Consider the following 18,486-nt stretch of genomic DNA (forward strand, 5'->3'; position numbering starts at 1 on the left):
TCACTAAGGAATGAAGAAAAAAGAGAGAAAAAGTTCTTGTGACCTCATATGCAGACCTCCTGAGATGATTAAGCTTGGAGAATTACCTCTGTTTATGTTCTTTTCCAGTGGGACCTTTGGAGTGACAGTGACTGGCAGAATTACAAACAAACAGGGATTAAAGGAAGATCTGAATCCCAAGGCTGCAGGATTAGTCACGAAATGCATGAACTCCATGGGCCATAAACACAGACCCTATCTTACTTTGTTCTTACACTTCGAAGAGCAAAGGAAACATTCTGAAGTGCCAACTGCTTCCATGAAATATGTCTTTCTCTGGTACCTGAGCAGTTCCAGCTGCAGGGTGATTCTGGGAAGGACAGAAGATTTCCTGCACTATATTCCTTGCTCTGACATCACAGGAAGGCTCTTCCCTTCCGCGCACCGTCAGCGAAAACAGCTCTTAGCCCTCATTTACACCAGGGCTTGATGCCAGCAGCACGCTCAGGGAGCCACGTAGAAATGCATAATCCTCTCTGTATTTGAATTTTGTTTAGAGCCAACTCAGGATAAACTTTTCCAATAGAAAAGGCTGGAATTTTACCCTGTAATTTTCTTGTCATCACTTCCCTCCCTGGCATGAGGCTTTCTAGGACTGCAGGTTATCCTTACCTGGCAGCAAACACACAGAGAACAAAGCCAGAACTCAAGGAAACTATAATTAAATAGGCCTGAATTTAGGTCAACCATTAACTGTTCTTTTTCCATCCCATGAGCAGAAACAAACAGCAAAGAGGAACGCTGCCAGCCTGTTCCAGAGTTCTCAGTGCTGAAGAACACACCTGACACACTCCCTGGGCACTCTGCAACAGCTCTGCACTCACCTGATTCATGGTGAAAGTGCTTTTAGATCTGTGGAAATCTAGTAAGGATGGTGCTGGCAGAAATGTTGCTGCGAGGCTCTAACACACAATCAAAAGAAGAGGAATAAGGCTCAGGATCAACCCAAGCTTGTTTGGAATAAACATACTCTGCCCCCTAATAATCAAAAGCTGAGGGAGGACATTGGACAAGCAGAGGGAAGCCAGAGGCTGCTCTCTGCACAGCCCACAGACATGCCAGCACCTCGTCTCGCCACCACTAATACCAGATCACAGCTCCGCGCTGGCTTAACACGGCCTCAGGACTTGCCCGGCCTTGCCCTGGCTCATCTGCTCTGCACCTTATTTTTAGCTGGGCTTTAGCCCTAACAGCCAACTTAGCCAATAGGTAGTTATCCTAGAACTACAAACCATGTCTCCCAGAATTACTGCTTGCCTAGTAGCAAGAAATCCTCCCTTTCCCCATTTCTTTAATTATTTGGCTCTCTATATATAGCAAGAATTCCATCATAATTTTATTTTGAAGGTACGGGTGATTTGGTGGTTGGTTTTGTATGTGGAATTTTTTTTTAGAACAGGTTAAAAATATATATTTACTACATGTCATTATTCAAAAAACTTAATTACGGGTAGGGCTGGAGTCTGGCTTTGACCCTGAATTTTGAAGTATGAAAATATATTAAAAACAGGTCTTTTACCAAGACATTATTACAAGCTGTCACTCTTCCCTTCAGTTTAGCAACTTACACATGCAGCTCAGAGACTTTAATAGTAAAAAATTGAATTTTTCTACTTTAATCCCAGGAGAACATTCTGTTGGGTAAAGGCCATAATTTATTTGGACATATGAGGAAGACTTGAGCATTTGGGTCTGGCATTTTAGGAGACCTGGGCGACACCTTCTGCTGGTGCTTACATACAAACAGAGGACATGTAGAAGCCTGTGGGTCACACGTTAGACACAATAAACCAAGCAAAGCCATCCCTTTGTCACTTTACACCACACCAACTTCTTCAATTCAGTATCAATGGAGCCCTTTAAACACAACTGCAATAGAAGGTGAAAAATAAAAGAGGAAAAAAAGTCCCATTTCGCAAAATCATCATCTGTATCAATGTCCAAAAGTACAGCAAAAAACATCTGTAGAGGCTCTGAAATTTGGTTTGCAGATGAGAAAAAGTAAGCCAGCAACAATGTGCAGCCTGGCCCACTGCTGAGGTGCACACCTGGGTACCTGGGCTGCCGGAACCAAACCCAGTTTGGGTATGGGAGGGCTCGTTTTTTACAGCTCAGAGTGGCCAGGCTTTACTCCCAAAGTTTCCAGCTCTTAAGAGCATCGAATCAATGACTTTCCAAGCCAGACACTCTCACAGGAACATGAGAGAGCTCTGCATTAACAACCTTAAAAGCACTCATGCCTTCATGCATCATTACATCAACCCAAAAATCATTTTTACGTCACAAAGGAAGTAAAGTACACTTAAAGCGGCCTTGGATTCCTAACTGGAATAATGCACTGCAAAAAGACAGAGCAATCCAGAAAGGGGGGTACCCACTACATTTTGAAAAGCACAGGTTGCATTCATAATTTATCTGCTAAATCAGAACTTACTAGAAGAAGAGATGCTGGATGGCCTGAGCTGTCTGCATTTTTAGGCAGCTTCCCTGAGATACCAACAGGCTTCACAGGAATTCCAGGGTCTAAACTCTTTAAACAGGCATTTTCAGCACCAGAACGCTACTGTGAGCTTCCAATGCTCAAGGAAGTTGCTTTGGCAGAGATACAATCCCCCCAGTGCTCATTAACTAAGTCATTATAGCAAGGCCTTAAAATTCTCTCACTCCTTACTTGGCATCTGACCCAGCTTCTGCCAGCTGGCTGAAAGCATGGCAGGAGCCAAGCTTCCTATTTCACAGACCCATGGAATGGTTTGGGTTGGAAGGCAGCTTAAAGCCCATCTCCTTCCACCTCCTGGCCATGGGCAGGAATATCTTCCACGAGACCAGGTTGCTCCAAGCCCCATCCAACCTGATGTTGGAGACTTCCAGAGATAGAGCAGCCACAGCTGCTCGGGAGAAGACAGTAAATGAATTTTCAGCGGCACAGACTGGGGCAAATGGGAGCAGTTTCCACAGTGAGGGCACTAACTACTCCTTGGGTTGCTCATTTCTTTGGGATAAAGGGAGAGCTGTGTTTACATGCAGCTGCTTATTTTTAAAGGTTATGTAAGGAATGTGTTCCTAAACATGTGGGACCTTTTACTGCCACAGGAACAGTGCAAGAGGACACAGCCTGGCTGGTGATCTTCTGCAGGCCGAGCCACAGCCCTTCTCATCAGCGAGCAGCCCACTGCCCCCTGTCAACAGCAATTACCCTCTGATCACCACTTTATCTGCCCTAAGCCTCTGGAAGTCAGCAAAGCCTGCTACGCTGTCCAGACACAACAGTGGGACATGGGGACAGAGCCCAGTTCCCTTAGAAGGGGATTATTCCAAGCAGGGAGCAGTGCCTTGCTCACACAGCACACAGACACACCACCCTCCCCAGCTCTAGGGGATGAGGGATGGAGCTCGACAGCTGCTGAGGAAGGACTTGTACAAGCCACCAATGTACAATTTAATACTTCACCTAGATATCCTAAATGTGTGCTCTGGACCAGCACCACCACTGACGTAAAATCCCCGCATCGGAGGCCTGCCACTCTGATCCATGCAAAGGGGAAAGCTCTCCCACCATGATCTGTGCAAGCGGAAATCTCAAGAAAGAACCTTTGCCCTTTTCCAGGACAGACTTGCATTCTCCTGCCTATAGAGAAGCCGAAGAGCTTGTCTGAAGGGCTTTGCGTTACCGACCTGGCCTGAGCCAGAACTGCTGTCCAGCTGGAGCACAGAGCCACAAGCGGCTGAGGCAGCTAAGCTTTCCCATTAGAGTAATGACCAACTGTGAAAACATGTTGTAGAAATCCAAGGGAAGAACACCAGTGATGACAAGGTGGGGCACAGCAACCTGCTACTACAAAAATGTTGAAGGACACTGTGGTGGCAACAGTGGAAAAAGCAAAAAGGTACTTTGAATGTTTTTTCTGTAAAAGGAAAGAGACACAAACACACTTCTCACTGACTTGCTCCAAGTTCTCCTGAACCTCTGAGAGACAGAGCAGACCACTACCACAACAAATTACGGACCAGTTAACACTGGGATCTGGGTCCTGCCTGCTGCCTTGGCCGCCCTCCCCTGGCCTGTCTGTGTGATGGAGCTCCGGAATCTGAATAATCCATCTAGAGGTCACTGGCTGGAGTGAACATGGGACCTGTTACAATAAAACACAGAATCATAGAATTGTTAAGGCTGGAAAGGACCTCTTAAGAGTCTCAAGTCCAACCATCTGACACCTGAAGTCTAAAAGGCCAAATGAGAAATGGAGAAGAGATGAAGCTCTGTCCAAGTGCCAAAGCCAGAAGTTTTGCACATAAAGGAATCAAAGGAGATTTCTGAATCTCCTTTGCCACTTCTTTCCACCTCTCACATGTTCACAGAAGACACAGAACAGGAAGAATAGCTGGGCCTGGTTCCTTTCTAAATGGAATGAACTTCTTTACAGGTATAAAAGGCAAAATTATTCTTCAACACCCTCAGTGTGATTCGCTCACACGGGCACTGGCACAGGTGGAAACCAAGGGCGTGAACACCATGGGCAGACTCAGCTATCCCATGGCTTCTGCTGAGATCAGTGCTCAAAGGAGACAAGAGAACGGAATTCACAGTAATCACTCACATAAAAGGAATAACTGAGTGTGTAAAACTGGAAAAAAATGTGGGAAAATATTTATGCAGCCCATATTACCGAGACAAAGAGAACTTCAAAGGTCCCGCCAGTGATAGTGAGTCACAAAGTGTGCGGGTGTGCGACAACGGCTCCCTTCCTTCCAGCGTCTTCCTCCCCCGTTACTCGTTAATGTAGCTGAAAGCATAATTGTCCTTAATTGCTCAGTTGGCACTAAGTGGATTCCAACCTTCTGACAGGACAAAGTCCAGCAGCTGGGTTTTGGAGCCCAGCCTTCTGATGAGCCTGTGCACCTGCAGTGACACCGGCCACGTCCAAGGCAGGGCTCCTCCACTGCTGCAGCCTACTGCCAGGCAGCAGCAGAGCCATGTCTGCATAGAGGAGAGGTCCCTTCCCACCCCAAACATCCCAGGATTCCACAATCCTATGATACATATACACTACATTTAGATACATATATTGGATTACAATATTTAGGTATTAAGGTACGTAAACCAGAAGTTTTGCAGAGTTTCATTTGCCCATCAACCCTATCTCAAGCTGAAATCCTTAATTTTTAAATTTTAAATTGTAAACAGGAACTGGCTGAATTGATGATTATGGAGTAATTTTTTTTTGAGGAAAAAAATACACAAAGTGAATGATTATAAATATATTCCAGCTAGCTGTGCTGGGTCAACAAATTCTGATTCTTCACTGAAAAATAGTATTCAATGTCACACAGGCAGATTTTGTGAAATCACAAAGTCAGTCAAAGCCTCTGCTGTCTTCTAGTCAAGCATTTTCTGGAAGGGAGGATTTTAAAAGTGGAAGGGCTGACAGGGAGACAACAGTCCTGAAGTAAAAGCCAGCTCTCAATCTTCACAATGCCTTATGGAGCAGAACCTCATCTACCCACAGCTCTGGCTATAATTACTTGGAGTAAGTGCGATACACTTATGAAAACCACACAGCCTGATATTACAGACATACTGACATCACACTATTTTTAGTGAAAAAAACCAGCCAATAGGCAGCTTAGGAGGGTTGATTTTCACTGTCACACCACAGAACTGGTTTGCAAACATCAGAGTCCCACCTGCGCGTTCCTGTCGCCATTCAGGGTGGGGAAGAGTCTTGTGCAAGGCCCAAACACCAGTCCTCAGAAACTGACACAGATCTTTTTCGTTATGGACCCACCCCCCCCCCTTTTATACTTTCCTTTTTTCGTATAGACTCTTACACAACAAGGCACTTTTTTTTCCTTTCCACCTCACCAAATTCCTACAAGTGCGCCAGCCTCGCCTGCACCTCGCACAGATGTGTTATGAATCTAACTTGCACTGTTTCCACACAGGATATTTTGATCATTCCCCTCTCCTTTCCCCCATCCCGATCCCATCCAAAATAGCACAGAGTCATAATCATAAATTCTCCCATTGTGACCTGAAAGACAGGACTATTTCTCTTGAAAATGCTGTGACTAAGGAGAGGGAGTTTTTCAGCAAGGTTCATCCCTGCAGTCTGCCGTGGGAGGTGAGGTCTGCTGGAAGCATCTTCCAGGGAATTAGTACTTCTTTCTATCCGGAACCCACCTTCTTCTCCCTCCTGACACTCAAGACCACTCAGACAAAACATAAATTAATTCAAATAGACTGGAACATTATTGCTAGAACCTCATCACAATGTGTGAGTATCCAAAATGCCACTTATTTGTGGAATGACACTTCACCAAGCACTTCATGCCTCTTCAGCAGCACACTCTCTCAATGAAGCTGCTTCTTGAATCCAAGGAATTTTCCTGTGAGAGGAGAGCTGCCAACTTTCCTTCTTTGGCGAGCAGGGTCCCATTCTTGCACCTCTCTCCATTTCCTGTACAGTGTTGTTTTAATGAGCCCTCCAGTCTGGTGGAAAGCTAACAGAGACAGCGAGAAAAAGCACAATAATAAAAAGGAGAAGAACCTGAGAGGGGAGAAGATTTAGGAAGAATTTTCCATTGAGTATACAATGGGTCTGACTAGAAATATTACAAGAAGAGATAGTTCTCCTCTGCGAAAGGAGGGAAACACCCTGAGGGTTCAGTATAGACACGTAAAAGGACCTCTTAAGCTAATCAATAAATTTCATGAATTAGAATCACAAAGAAGAAATGATTAGTCAAATATTATTGGTGTTGCAGAAAACGCAGCAAGAAAGACAATCCAATGTACCAAAATCAATCAAGAGTACAATTTTCAATACTGTCATCTGAAAATGCAGCCTTCGTCTTGGATTCAATCCCTAACTAACATAAAGGTGAGCTTATCCCAGCTCTGGATCCCAGTTTGGTTGCAGTGGCTGAACTACCAAGGGAGGATGGCAGTGGGAGTGATGTGAGAGTGGCAGTCCAAGGTGAGAGAAAGGCTGTTCAAAATTAGGAGACAACAGAATCAACCAATATAGCAGAAGAGTAGAAGAGGCACGACAGCAAATAATTCCAATTTTAAAAAGCGTATCCATGCATTAGTCACGGATAATAAGCCTCTCTTTCTCGCCACATGGAATTTCAGCCATTTCTCAAAATTCCACTGGCATAAATATAAAGGAAAAGCTCCAACTATAAACTGTCACTGAATGCTGTTGAACTCGGGTTCCTGCTTTTTTTTCCATGAATGCACTGTAAGTCAGCATTCCAAGAGCAACAAATGTCTCCAAGCCCAAGCTATTTCCCAACAGTCCATGGACCAAGAGAGTGTCCAAGATAACAGCAAAAATATGCACAAGGCCTTTCTACCCAGATACCACATCCACAGAGGAAGGGGGTGTCCCAAAACCCCAGGCTGAACTGCACAAAGGGGCTCTTGGGTTAGGACAACAAACAGCTTAAAAAACCCAACCAAGCAGAAAGATCACTGAAAATCCTGAAAAAAAAGTAACATCCAAGTCATTAGCGAGACAGAGTATCTGCTTGGGAATTGGGAAGTGTGATTTGGATAGAAACTCTGCCACTGTGGAACAGCCACTTCCAAACTGTGGGCATCAACTTACCCATTTCTAGTTGGGGTAATAACCTGCAGTGTGTCTTTGAATATCCCACTCAAGCTGTAAATATGATCATCATCCCAAATAAGCCTTCACAGAAGATGCTGAAAGCAGCTTATTATGTCCCAAGTGCCTAAAAGGTTTCACAGATGCTCTTGGTTGTCCAGTTTTGCTCTTCCATGGAAAAGCACCTGAGGGAACTCACTGTCCAGCAGCGCAGCTTTCCAGTTTTTCCCTGGCTTTCCAGCTTCTGCCTCAGCTTCCCTGGCACTGCAGACACAATCCTATCTTTTACCTGTGCCAGTGCCTCACCACTCTCATTGTAAACTTGTACAGGGACTACAAAATACAGAGTTATATGGAGATACTGGCAGCAGGAACACCTGTATACTGTGCCATCACCTGTGAGGTTCAGAAAAGGGATGTTAAACTCAATGAAGGGGTTGTCTCTCTTTAAAGAAATTTAAAGTCTAATTTCTTAAGGCTTTAAGAATGGAGATAGGGCAGCTGAAGCCAGAGGAGTCTGGATTTCCACAGAGCATTACATCTGATGAACAGCTGTGAGTCAACCTGCTGGCAAAGGCTCAAGCGTACAAGTGCTCAGCTTTAAATCCTACAGATACAGACATGGAATGACCTGCAGGACACATTGCTGGCTTTTCTCCATTGCTTCTTCCCTCAAATGCCCCAAGTTTCTTCTTTACACAGGAACAAACATCCTAAATAAGTGGCATTAGAGGGCGGGATCAAGAAACAGGAATTTGGGGTTTAGTGCCTATCGAATTTCTCTCACTATCAGAAGTTCTAAGTGAGCCTGGAGATGGAAAGAGAGCACATCTGCTCACTGCAGTGCTGGTGAGACGTTCCTAATAACGATGCCGATGTTTCCAAATGGAAGTGGATGGGATGCCCAGATGGCTTTCATTGTCCTATTTTTCCAAACAGCCCAACAAACTTGAGATGTAAAAAAAAAAAAAAAAGAATGATGATCATGTCTTGCCAGCAAAAAAAAAAAAAAAAAAAAAAAAAAAAAAGCATGTTTAACAAAGAGCAAATGAAGCAGATCTGAGGAGGTTAGAACTTTATCAGCCTTCCTCCAACCAAACCCAGTATGTAATCAACCCCCACAACATGGCACAGTGCTGCGTGAGCCCTCAAAGAACAGATACTTTTAATTGATTCATCGCCCCTTGTGTTCCCTATTAAAGAGCACTGTTAACTAAAGGAAGACTGATTTTCACTTCTAGTAGTAAATGTTCTCAGCATCAGAAACTTGGAAGCTTTGAAGTGCTGCAAGTAATGAAAATATATTGTTACTTATTCTTGGCAGGGAAAACCCTGATTAAGAAAAGGGGCTTGAAATAAATCAAGAATCAACCCCGTAAAAGAAAATAGAAAAATACCATTAAAATACCAAAGCAGAGGCTCGAATGCATCTGTTTTCAAATTCACTTGTGATCGGGGATAAAAAGAACATGGACTTGGCTATGGAAGAGCCCAAGCAGAACCCAGGGATATGGCAGTGCATTTTCAAGGACTGCTCAGGACAAACTATTTAAAACAGTTCCCAACATTAATTACATGGTTTCTGGATACTCACTGCCTGTTGGTTAGAACTGAGCATTCAAAAAGTAAGTAAATAAGGTAATAAATTATTTTGTGAAGTGGATTTTAATTGGTATCGTAGTTCTAGGGAATACAGGGCTTTTGCTGAAAATTAACAAAATCTATGATACTAGTTACATCATCTGTGATGATATCAATTAGCATTTCTTCATAAGCCACAGAGTATAATGAGTTACCCTTTCACTCCAAGGTATTTCTCAGGAATTTTCAAAACAGGTTTTGCCACAGATCAAATGAAAGCAAGAGATGTACTTGGAATTACTCTCAGTCTAGAAGCACCAGATGAATTTTTCATGTTCAACAACATGAGTTTTAAGTAACGTTTGAGATATTTGCTCTATGTTGTGAGGCAACATGGAGGATCAGAACACAGTTTCACCATGGGCTGGCCCTGAGCTTCCTTTCTGCTCTAAGCAAAGAATCTTCATCATCAAATCACAGGTACTCAAAGGCAAATGGAAATCTACATCCAGAAACAGAAGAAGAGAAAGACACTAATTTACCTGGTTCCTAATTAGCTGCCTAACATGGTTAGCAAGTCCAAGACCTAAGTAAAAAGTAAATCACTATCTGGCAGAGCAGCCTGCAATCATCCCCAGTGATTCTGCTGAAGCTACATTCAGAGCTCCTAAGAAACATCCTCAACAGCTTTTTCTCTTCCCCCAGGTCCTCTTCTCCTGGGAACAGACACCCTCCACTATCCCAGATTGCTCCAAGCCTTGTCCAGCCTGGCCTTGGACACTTCCAGGGATGGGGCAGTCACAGCTGCTCTGGGCAACCTGTGCCAGGGCCTCACCAGGCCCACAGGGGAGAATTTCCTCCCAATATCCCATCTAAACCTGCGCTCTGGCAGTGTGAAGCTGGTCCACGCTGCAGACTGCAGAAATCCCCAGACCCACAAACCTTCACTGTCTGCTTGCACGGACCTTCTCAAACCTCTGTGTACCACTCCACAGCACTTGGAAACACAGTGCAGAAGAGCCTGGACAGGAGGGAACAGGGTATATACTAAACTGGTAAACTATTACAACATTAACTTTGACTTGAAAGGGAGGAAAAACATCCAAACCCTTCAGGCCCAGAGGTTATTTTGACGCTTAAGGGCAGCCACAGACCCATCACTGACTCTCCCACCGATCTGACTTCTGTAAACAATTAACAGAGTTACTACTGCCTCTTACTTTAATACCTCTAACAGATTTATTGTCAAGGACAGAAAAGCACAACTACTATTCCTCCTGGAAATTGTGACTTTTTGTTCTCTGGAACTATTAGTGACGAGAATTGGAAAGGCAGAGCAGAGCTCTCCATTAAGAAAGCACAAAGTTCCTTGGATGGCCTTGCATCACCTGTTACTGTTTCCAGATGAGACTAAAAAAGCTCAGTTTACACTGTGTTTAACCCTGTTGAAGCTGAAAATTTATTATCTGAAAGATTCTAGGTATTATTAGGATTTTGCACAAGATGATCAGTGTAATTAGAAGTTTTTATTCTAATTTGCAATAACCAGGTGGTGTTGATTTATTATTTGATGACTGTAGGATTACAGAACAATCATTTGGCAAACAAACAGTCATTCAAACTTTGTGATCCCGATTTTGCATTTATGGCTACAAGATAGTCATTTCATATAAAAAGACAGCACTTGCTAATCAAGCATGTGTTTTCACACACACTCGCAGCCCATCATTCCCTGGCCTCCATGGAGGATGTGAGTGTCTGAATCCAGCTTTCTCCAGATATCTAAGGTCCACTGTTAGGCACCCTATGCAGAAATATGGGAGAAGAAGGAAAATCCTACCATTTCTAGCCACTCGATGGACAGAGCCTGTTGCCAGGAACAAGGGGAAGGACAAACCTGTTTCCTGCAGACACATCACTAACTGCTGGGAGGGAGGCAGCAGCCTGCTTGTTATCTGGGGGGAGAGGTAAAATGCCAAAGGAGACACAAGGGCATCTCTCCTACAGACAGATCCTCAAACTTTTCCCAGGAATGTTTAGAAATAGGCCCTGCCAATAATGCTGCAAAGGAAGACACACCAACGAAACACTTCCCTTGGCTACTCCTAAAGTACAAGCCAGCAAAGCTCTTCATCCCTCCCTGGGTTCTCTTCCCAAACCACATGATATTTGATGGAATCCAACACAGATTTCCCACAGGTCAGCCTCTCCCCGTCACCATGCAGGAGAAGTCAGCTTCGCTGAGACATCAATTCCCTCCTTTCCAACTCTACCTGCAGACTCAGATTTGTGTGACTTTTAATAACCTCTAGAACCCTAATTATCTGGCTGATCCTGTCCCACGTTATTGGAATACTCCAAAGAATGATTAGGCAAGGTATTCTGGAAAAAAACCCACTGTTTTCTCAGCAAACAACAGCTGGGTCATGCTGTTACTCTGCGGTGTTTTACTACTGCATTTTGGAAAGATTTATGCACTTGCGTAACCCAGAAATGGATCTGAAGAAACTCAGTCCACTGGGAGCAAGTGAAGTATGAGGCTGATGTTCTCACGTTAGTAACTTCCATCCGCATTCCTGTCAGCTCCAGCTGCCCAATTCTCTGTCATCCCACATAAGACAAACCGGATTATTTATCATCTACACCATGTTTTGAAGGGATAAAGGGAAGGGTGAAGTGAGCTCTGGAACATCTTGGTGTAATACACGGGGTACAGCAAGAGTTAGTCCACAGTAACCCCACACGGACCCTACCAAAAGCAGGAGCGTGGCATCCAAACTGCTCATTCAAAACACACCAGATCCATTTTCCTTCTCTGTCATAAACCAGGGGTGCCAAAATCTCATCCTGGTATTTTCATTGATATATCTGAATTAAATTGCCCTCAGTTTGGATTCTTAGGCTGTTTCTAGAATCTTCCTATAACTTTACCGAGCATCAAAACCATTAAGAACCAGGTGTCTCGCAGTGGGGAAAAATGCTAAACCTGCAGATAATTCAGGGGAAGAAGGTCCAGGGAGAGTCTTACAGTATGGAAATTACTCTTTTATGTTATGACACAAACTGCTACATTTTAGTTCATTTTTCCATCAAAAGCCTGCTGTAGAACACAGACTGATAAAACAGGGCTCTGTGCTCTCATTTCGGTCCTGAATTTGTAGGACGCGCATGTGAAACACGTGAACGAGCCTCAGCCCCCGCAAGCTGTGGGAGGACTCATTTCCTCTGGTTCCTGCCCTCTAATTCACATAAACTCCCCCCGATAAGGCAGCTCTTCTGCTTCCCACTCCCATATTCTCAGACAGTGCCATGCTGGTACATATGTCCTGGTCCATAAAGAGCACTTTTAACCATCTCATGTGCACCTTTCTGATCAAACCCAGCAGCAGAAACGAGCCACTTCACATCCAAGCCAGGGACCTCAGTCCTACATGGACCACCCAAGGGTGACCCTCACCTTGGCATGTCTCTCCCAGATTACTCTGAGAATGTCATCTATGAACCAAACAGGCTCCCCTCGCACAGGAGCAGCTGCTTACACAATATTTAAAAACCTCTCCTGTCTGTTATGACCACTGTTAGCTGAAAGTTTTCCTCTTCCTATGCAATTTGGGGGCACAGGGAGTTTTTACCGGAAAATGGTAGGAGCCTTGGAATGGCTGCAAGCTGAATGTACTGACCTGTCTCCATTTCTTCAATTTGCCCTTCATACAGATTTTTCTCTGTGTTTTACTACTCTGGCGCTGGGTGCCTGCAGTTGAAATGAAGCCTTTATTCTTGGTTTTATTTAAAAATAATTTTCCTTTGTTATTGCCAAGAATAGAAGACGACTTAAGCAGATGGATGTTCTTGCTCTCATCATCAGGCACCACCTCCCCAACACAGACAGAGCACATCAGTCACTTCACAGCACCTTCTGATCCACTCCTGCTCAAGCTTTTCCTTCTTAAAAAAATCGTAAGCTTTTCCTCACTATAAAGTCTTTGTTTCCTTTTGCTTCCTATACATCCATCACCAACACTCCTTTTCTTTTATACCACGCTGTGCTCTTCCTGTTCCATTTGATTACCTTTCCTTGATTAAGCAAACTGTTACCTAAAAAAAAAAGAAAAAAACCAATCCCACAAACTATATTCAATGAAGAACTTCAGAGAATCCAATTAAGTTTCAGTTTAAGAGAAGAAGGCTAAATTAAAAGCAAAAGCTCCAGAAGGTCTGGATATGTAAGAGGATGTCCTTAGACAACCCAGGTTATTGCCATCAATACAAGTTATTGGTGGCCCTTTCTTGGGGGACTACAAGAGAGCTGGAGAGAGACTTTTGACCAGATATCAGGAAGAAATTCTTCCCTGTGAGGGTGGTGAGGTCTTGGCACAGGCTGCCCAGAGAAGCTGTGCCACCCCTGGAAGTGCCCAAGGCCAGGTTGGACGGGGCTTCAAGCAAGCTGGGATAGTGGAAGGTGTCCCTGCCCATGGCAGGGAGTGGAGCAAGATGATCCTTAAGGTCCCTTCCAACCCAGACCATGCTGGGATTCTGTGATTATACAAAAATGCCCATACTGAACAGAGGATTATACACAACAATCATTTCCATCTTTGCCATTGTTCTGATGCATAAACTTGTGTGGTGGGCTGTGCAGCATCAAAAATATCCTCCACCAGAACACAGGTCATGAGAAATTCTGCTGAGAAAGAGTTCAGACACCCTCCGGCACGACGACGTCCCTGAGAACCACTAATGATGTGCCTGGGGAAGTGCAGAGGGAGGTCTCCCAAGCAGGCAATAGTCTTCCCATTCTTCCACCTTCTATTCCAGGGTTTCATTCCCAGGCAACCAGGAGCAAGTCCTAAATCATTTCTTCCTCCTACATGTTTCCCACCTGGGACAAAGACACTCGACACGAGTGCCATGGCAACCCCATCAGACACACAAGCACTTTGGTGCTTTGGGGAAAATGAAAATTCTGAAAGGAAGCTGGGAGATAAAGGCTCCTACTTCTTGTTTCCCACTGTTAGGAAGTAATTACAAAAATACTTTCATCTCAAGTGCTTGCTGGGTGAATAGGTTGTCATTTAAAAAATACTACGGTGTGAAGAGGAGGATGAAATAGGAAAGCTCCGAGTACATTACCATGCTGTGTAACTGCCAAGCTCAGGGTTGCCTGTCATCATTCTACCACATGAAAGTACACAGAAAAAATGATAAATGAACAAACAGGAGGAAAGATAAATTGAATACTCAGTTATCATCTCGAGCAGCATATGATCCAAACCCTGCCTCATCATCCCACTGATGTCAGCATGAGTGTTCCCACTGACTTCAGCGGACTTGGATCAGGCTTTTATGTTTCTGAAACACAGCTTCGATTTTATTTTACCACACTCCTGAGCCAAATTCAGTAGAACTTGCACAGGTGGCCTCCTAGGTGCAAATTTGACTGTGAATTCTACAGGTTCTTTGCCTGTTTCTGCTGCATCTTGAACGCTTTCAAGGAATAAGGTTAATGATCACAGTGATGTTTCTCAGCTTATTAACAAGGAGCAGCTTCTTTTCATCCCACTCAGACAGAGTAATATCATTGTTATACTTCAAAGACCTCCCAAACTCAGGCTTGTCCTGAGAGCATTTCCTTCCATTCTGGAATAAAAAGCTATTTTGGTGAGAATATCATAAGGATTTATGTAAATCATGTTTTAACATGACAACCTCATACACTGCTCTATTTTTTTTAGCTCTGTCTGCACAGTTCTTTCGCTCTCTGTCCCTCAGACCCTTCCCTCCCATATGGACACTTTGTTTCTTTTCATCCTTAAGGATAAGTATTTTTTGATTTAAGAGACATTACTTGGGAGTAACACTCACAACATGAACGCTGACTACCTGTACTACTCAACCCAAATGAGAAGCACAGATGTTCAGTGTCTTTAGGATCAAGACTTAAATGACTGGGGAAGTCAAGCTTACAAATGTCATCCCAGGGCAATCCGACATGGAAAAGCTGTCAGGAGACAACGTGTAATTACACCCATGGAGAACTCAAGACACTGTCCTGCTCTGTGATATCATTCCCAGACCAGACCTAACCGGACGCTGATCCCAGATGCTTAAAAACAAATGTCCAGTGTCACATCCCACTATATTTAAGTGCTTTTTCAATAGCTGGGATTTCCCATGGGAGGCCTTGGCTTCCACCCCACAGAAGAGGAAGAGCCTCCTTTGTCCAGGAGAACTAACCTGAGTTCAGCACCTCAAACCAGTGAGCACCCTGTCTGATGGACATCACAAGGACCAAGTAGGATTTTGGGTTAATAAAATGATTTTAACATTTGGTGGTCAAGACCTACTGCTTCCCTGCACTGCCTCACATAGCAGAAGAAAGATCAGATTCCAAGGAATACAGTCAAACAAGATCTTTCGAATCAGCAGACAGATTACCCATGACATACAAATAGTCAGCCTGCCAACAGCCTGTCAAAATATGGAAAATTATCCACATTTCCCTGGTATCACTGAGCGAGAGCAGAGGCATTTTCTAAGCATAAAAGATATAAAACTGTCTGCAATTCCTGGGTATCAAAACAAACCCCAAATATTCAAGTCCATTTATATGTAAAAGATCCTACTCACACCAAAATGACTGAAAAGACAAAGATATAAAGAGGCAATAATTAATGAAGGAATCCTTCAAGGGGCCTAAATTGGGTGTGCACACACACAAAGAAAAATTCCCCACAGGAATGGGGCAGGATTTCCAATCCGATTTCTTGAGTGTCTCATATAAGGCTTCTAAAGAAACCAATCTCTATGCAAAGCAAATTATGAAAATAATACATGCAAATTGCCACTGTCATTCCCTAAAGAGGCGATCCAGAGCCATGGATACCATAGATAGGAATCAGCACAGGGTGCTGCTTTGGGGTGGGAAGGCTGAACCCACAGGATCCAGCAGCTTGAGGCACCGCAGTATCTTCCCCAGAACCCCAGATTTCTGGTTCCCACTTAAGACAGCTCTGTGAAGCTCCATCAAAGAGAGCCATAAAGGAAACAGGGAAAGAGAAGTGGGTAAGTGTGCTGACTTCCACGAGAACACAGGATACACAGAAGTTAATACTCCACTGCACTGTGATCATTGCTAAAACCTTGCTCTCAGGATGGCAGCTTTTCGACTTACAACTCCTACGCTCATTCTGTCCAATTGCTTGAGCAATGTCCAACCAATTCCCAAACGGTCTAAAATCCTGCAGGAATACCAGATGTCCTGTCAGACTGCAAGCTCCTGCCACATAGCTAGAGCTGGAAGCCTTCCTCTTAGAAAACTGACTTCTTGTAGGGAGAACATGACACAGCGTGTCCTGTGTCACTGCCGAGAAAGGCTGTCACACAGAGTTTCCCAGTTTTGTAACGACTTCACTGACAACAACGATTTTAATTACTTTTTTATCTTAACGGCTGTTTTGTTGAGTCATCTGTCATCTGTTACTGAAAATTTGGATTCTTGTGTGTGCTGGCTGAACTCCCAAACCGCGAGCAGACGGTACTCTGCATCGCTGCCTCGAGCCCAAGCACGGTGGTGGGGGAGCAAGGACAGAGAAGAAAGAGGAAGATTTTCATGGCATCGATACACAGCTCATACATAGACAACCCAGCAGCTGCAGCTGATAGACAACTCAACCACTGCAAACATTTCCTCAGGCTCCACAGGCTTGGGCACCTTGCTTTAACCTTGGTCATGGAATAGTTTAGGTTGGAAAAGGCCTCCGAGATTGAGTTCAGCTATTCCCCCAGCACTGCCAAGGCCACCACTAACCCATGTCCCCAGGTGCCACATCCACATGACTTTGAAATCCCTCCAGGGATGGCGACTCCTCCACAGCCCTGAGCGGCCCGTGTCAGGGCTTGACAAGCCTTTCCATGAAGAAATTTTTCCTAATATCCAATCTAAACCTCCCCTGGTACTTGAGGCCATGTGCTCTTGACCTGTCACTTTTTACCTGGGAGAAGGGACTGAACCCACCTGGCTAAAACCTCCATTCAGGGAGTTTTGACCTCCTTTCAGAGGTCTCCCCTGAACCTCCTCTTCTCCAGGCTAAACCCCCGCAGATGCATGAGCTAAATTGGAATGGCCTTGTTGGGGTACCCAAAGCCAAGCACCTCCAGTTCTGTCCATTGTATGTACTTCTTTTATATCCCAAACCCTTCCCAGTCCCAACAACATGTGAACACAACATAAACACAGGAATTTGAGAAGCCGAAAGATACTGAAAGAAAGGCAGAGCACTGATGAGAGCAGAGCTGCTCTTTCATCCTGAGCCCAGAGCCTCAAAACCCCTAACCTTCACTATGCAATGCCTTGGCTTGTGAGGATTTGTGAATTATTAAAAAGACATACAACCAAATGGATTAAACTACACGATGATAATTATTCTCAGACACGGTAATTATTCTCACATGGACCAACCACATTATCTTCAAGGCAGAGGGGAATCCTTGGATGTGACAAAATATATCCTATCAACACAACTGCCTTCAGAGCGCTTTCATTGCAACCAGGAGAAGGAGGAAAACAGTAAATTGGCACAATTTCACTGTTACTCAAAGAAACAGGACCCAAAATTTAAACAGGAGTTATACAGCCTCCTTCAGAAGCTTCCATAGGCTGAAGTAACCTGGAATAGATCTGCAAGCAACCCCACGGGGTACTGTACCTTCTGTGTGGACATCAGGGAGCATGTCAGTGGGATGCTGCGCTACTGCCGACCGCCTGTACACCATGTGGATTCTTCCCTTCTCCTCTTCCATCTGCTTTCCTCTTTCCAAAGGCTCAATGAAGTATTCATCCTCATCAGTTCTTATCATTCCAGCCTGGTAAGGGAGAGAGAAAACATGTCCATACGTCATTTTAGAGCCTAAAGACCCAGCCTGAGGATCTAAATACAAATACCAGGAGGGATGAAGCATGAAACGCTCAGAATACTACTGTAACCCATACATTTCTTTTCTCCCCCCCAAAATTTCACCAATAAAAAGAGCTTGAAATTTTCCAAATGAATCCAGACAAAGGGGCAGAAGCAGGTTTTGCATTTTTAAGTGAATCCTCCCTGTAAGCTGTAGTGCCAACCCAGTGCTTCCTTCCCCCCAGCCGGAGAGATATGCAGGGAGGTGCTCGGAGCACGTATTTTTCAAGGCTCCCTTGGAGAAAAGGCTGTGGTGGATTTTCAAGAAAGAAGTATGTAGTGGAAATCTTTTTTTTTCC

General features: G+C 44.3%; 1 protein-coding gene across 2 annotated transcripts in view; it reads right to left on the reverse strand.

Moving 5' to 3' along the window:
- ADAMTS3 (ADAM metallopeptidase with thrombospondin type 1 motif 3) overlaps window positions 1-18,486 on the reverse strand; it is a 57,488-nt gene that overhangs the window by 19,239 nt on the left and 19,763 nt on the right. For both annotated transcript variants that reach the window (XM_032109397.1, XM_032109398.1), the window contains one exon: window positions 17,939-18,095. In XM_032109397.1, coding sequence (XP_031965288.1) covers window positions 17,939-18,095 — 157 coding nt within the window. The remainder of the gene's footprint in view (window positions 1-17,938; window positions 18,096-18,486) is intronic.

The sequence above is a fragment of the Corvus moneduloides genome, chromosome 5, assembly GCF_009650955.1.
Source record: "Corvus moneduloides isolate bCorMon1 chromosome 5, bCorMon1.pri, whole genome shotgun sequence".
Classification (NCBI taxonomy): Eukaryota; Metazoa; Chordata; class Aves; order Passeriformes; family Corvidae; genus Corvus; species Corvus moneduloides.